The sequence below is a fragment of the Colobus angolensis genome, unplaced genomic scaffold (assembly GCF_000951035.1).
Source record: "Colobus angolensis palliatus isolate OR3802 unplaced genomic scaffold, Cang.pa_1.0 Scaffold532, whole genome shotgun sequence".
Taxonomy (NCBI): domain Eukaryota; kingdom Metazoa; phylum Chordata; class Mammalia; order Primates; family Cercopithecidae; genus Colobus; species Colobus angolensis.
Window position 1 is genome coordinate 738,890 of NW_012118844.1, and position 3,576 is coordinate 742,465.

The 3,576-nt window shown below is 42.2% G+C and overlaps 1 protein-coding gene across 1 annotated transcript; it reads right to left on the minus strand.

Annotated features, from left to right (window-relative positions):
* Window positions 1-1,914: 1,914 nt before the first annotated feature.
* LOC105525419 (uncharacterized protein AH6.3-like) lies at window positions 1,915-2,686 on the minus strand. Its single transcript, XM_011961026.1, has 2 exons — window positions 2,503-2,686; window positions 1,915-2,317 (listed from the first exon to the last, which is right to left on the minus strand). Exons 1-2 carry the CDS (start codon window positions 2,644-2,646, stop codon window positions 2,006-2,008), a joined length of 456 nt encoding a protein of 151 aa, XP_011816416.1. The 5' UTR covers window positions 2,647-2,686; the 3' UTR covers window positions 1,915-2,005.
* Window positions 2,687-3,576: the final 890 nt, after the last annotated feature.

Genomic DNA, 3,576 nt, shown 5'->3' on the forward strand with positions numbered 1-3,576 from the left:
ATAATTATAACCAGAAAGAAAATAAAGTGTAGATTTTCTCTATAAAACATTTTGCATATAGTTGTCATAGTAAAAATCATAAGACAATTTTAAGAAAATTAAAACATGTAAAAGTAAAATGTAGGCAACTACTAAATTATGCAACTGATATAACATTTTAGCATTTTGATTTTTACGTAGTATTAATGAGCAATTAAAGAATACACTTCATGCTTGAGTATATTGTTCAAATTCAGTAAAGTATTTTATTTTCAAATGTAATAAAAACGTCTTTATCCCCCCAAATTTTACTCCTTAAATTTAACACTTCGTTTCACTGATTTAGACACCAATGAAAGCAAGTGATTACACAGAATCACAGAGCTGCGGTAACTCCGGTTGTTCTTTGTCTTTATAATCACATGCTATAATTTTTAATTTCGTGTACTTTGAAAGTGTAGACATAGGTATCATATATTACCACAGGGACTGCAGTCTGGAAGTATGCTCAAAGCAAGCTCAAACGGAGGTAGGAGGCAGGACTTGACTCCAGAGGCGGGGCTTGGACAGCCGACCGAATTGAGGACTGGCTAAACCAGGTCTAGGGCAGAAGCAGCTTTCCTTAAGCCTTGTCTACCAATGTGTCATGTCAATTTACCATTCCATGGCAACACCCAGGAGTTACTGCCCCTTTCCATGGCAATGACCTGACAACCTGGAAGTTACCACCCTCATCCTAGAAATTGCTGCATAAATTGCTCCTTAATTTGAATATAATTGAAAGTGGGAATCAGCATGAGTGCAGAACTGCTTCTGAGCTGCTATTGTGGGGACACCACCCATGGGGCAGCCCTGCTCTGCAAGAAGCAGGAGCAGTCCCTCTGCTGCTCTGTACACTTCTGCTTCAATTAAACTTGCTGTTTAACATCACCGGCTTGCCCTTGAATTCTTTCCTGAGTGAAGCCAAGAACCCTCCCACCTAAGCCCCAAGTGTGGGGCTTGCCTGTCCTGCCTCAAAACATTTCCAAATTGTTAAGAGCTTACTTTAGAAAGGAATAGCCTATGTCTTGGACCAACTATTTAATAAGGATTTATCCCAATTAACTTCCCTGTAGAATCGAATGATTATTAAAACAGAAACATTAAAAATCAGCTAATTCGCACCTTACATAGATTTTCTTCAAGCTTCAATGTAACCACAGCCATCTTTCACAACTCAGACCAAAAGAGGATGTGGGGGGAGAAAAGCTGAAAACTTGTATGTGGCGCTAATAAGTAAAAGACTGACTTTTACTGGGTTTTATTATTCTTATATTAAAATTCTCTGCAGACAAGGTTTTTCTTTATGGCCAGCAAGTGGGCAGACCTCTGCCACTGCCCCCACACTTGGTAGGCCACTGCTCCATCCTAAGCTACTTAACAAGAAAGTGGCCTAATTAGCACTGGGTTTGTGGCCTCCAGACTCCACTATTTGTCTTTCAGGCTGCTGGAGTGACTCTTGACAGGATGAGTTCTGGGTCCTCCTGAGGGCCTTTACTTGCTTACAGCATAGTGTGGGGTACAACAGACACCACTGTGACACGGGTGACCTGGAGGTGGTTTTATTGTCTTTTTGTGGGGTGTGTTATTGCCACACACATCACACATGAAACCCTCTTCCTAACTGGGTTCTGGGAATTTAGACCTTGATGTTGCTGCCCACACCTACCCTAAATGCATGTAGAAACACCAAAACCCTTTTTCTTCTTGTCTGTGTGGGCAAAGTGCCCTTTAGTCTTCATTTCTTAGTCCTCAGCCACTCCTTATCACCCGATGGCTAACTGTATACCTGTTGGTCTGGCCCCCAACCATGCAGGACCCTGCCTCTCTCCCTCTTACCAGTTTTTCTTCTTTAACCCCCTCCCCACTACAGACAAAGTCCACATCATTTTTTACATTGTGCTGATTTTATTGCATTCATCAACATGGGTGAACACTACTGGTCTCAGATTTGGCCTTTATGGGATGGGTAATTCCCCAGAGTTGCCTATGGAGATGCTGTTGCTAGTTGTACATTTCTGATCCAGGCTCTGCATTTACTGGCAGCAGAGATGGTTACTTGGGATGGTTTGCTGTTGCCAATGTCTTCTGGGCTTGCTCTTGTGATTTTTATTTTCCGTTGTATTTTGTGCTTGCTCTTCTGAGTTTTATTTTGTGTCTTATTCTGCTTGTGGTGACACGCAAATGTTGTTGGTCTCATTGTTATCCTAGGCTTTTTGGAGCAGGAAGGAGGTGATTGAGTTTTCTTTCTTGAATTCCTTTGAAGGGGTTTTTTTACCTTTATGATTTTCTTCTCCACCTGGAAGGACAACACACAAGCCAGAAGGACATTGGTTTAGGGGAAGAGAAAGAGGTTGTATAGGAAGGGGAGCTTCATGGATAGGAGTGCAGGCTGAGGAGGGGGGTGTGCTAGGCAAGGACAGGATAGGGGTCTTGAGAGAATAGAGGGGAAGAAGAGAAGGAACAAGGATAGGGTCATCTGACCTTGCCAGTTTTGTTGGTCTTTTGTTGACGAGAGTTCTTCTTTTCCTTCTTCTCTTTGGTTCTCGGGGTTGGCTTTTTCGTGCTTACAATTGGTTGTTTCGTATTTTCTTTGGGCTTCACTGGTGTGTGGGTCTCCTTAGCCATATTGAAGCCTCCCAGTGGTCTACCCCATGCTCCTGACTTCCTTATGTATACCCAGCCCTGGGTGATGAGGAGCCCCACCCTTCAGCTTTGTTTGGTCAGAATGGGGCACCCCTATCCAATGGTAGTCCTGGGGTGGCTTGGACATCACAAAGCACTGACACCTCTGTGGGGGTGGTGTTGCTGGGGTGGCCAAAATGCGGTCAGAGAAAGGGGATTTTTCCACCCCCAATACTACCTGAAGGTCCATTTCAAAATGACCTGCTACCCCCATCATTTCCCCATGTTCAATTCTGGTGGGTCACATAGCGGGGAGAAGGTGTTTCCTTAAAGGCATTCCCTACAGCCACCCCCAGTCAGTGGTTCATTCTGTTCTCTCCCACCCTTTCCCATGACCTACTGTTTTGGATGTCTTATCTAAAATCTCCCCCCGGGTACAGTGGCCTTATTTAATTCTCAGTCAAAATATGAATCACTCCACTTCCCTCAAACAAATTTCCATTTTGTATCTGTTTTGGTATGGTTTGTAAACTAAGACAAGTTTTGTGTGTGTGTGTGTGTGTGTGTGTGTGTGTGTGTGTTTACATTTCTAAATGGTTGAGAAAAAAACAAACTAATATTTTATGATGTAAAAATTATGTGAAGTTGAAATTTCAGTGTTCATAAAACTTTATTAGAACACAGATACACTAATTTAACTATCAGCTATGGCTGCTTTGACACTACAACAGAGTAGTTGCGACAGAGATTGTATAGCCTGCAAAACATAAAGTATTTCCTATCTGTCCTTTTAGAAAAAAAGATTGCCAACTCCTCATCTATTCTGTTCCATTGATCTATTTGCCTATCCTTATGCCAAAACCACATTGTCATGATTAATTTCATGTCATGTCATAATTTCATGCTAAGACATAAAATTAGGTAGCACAGCTC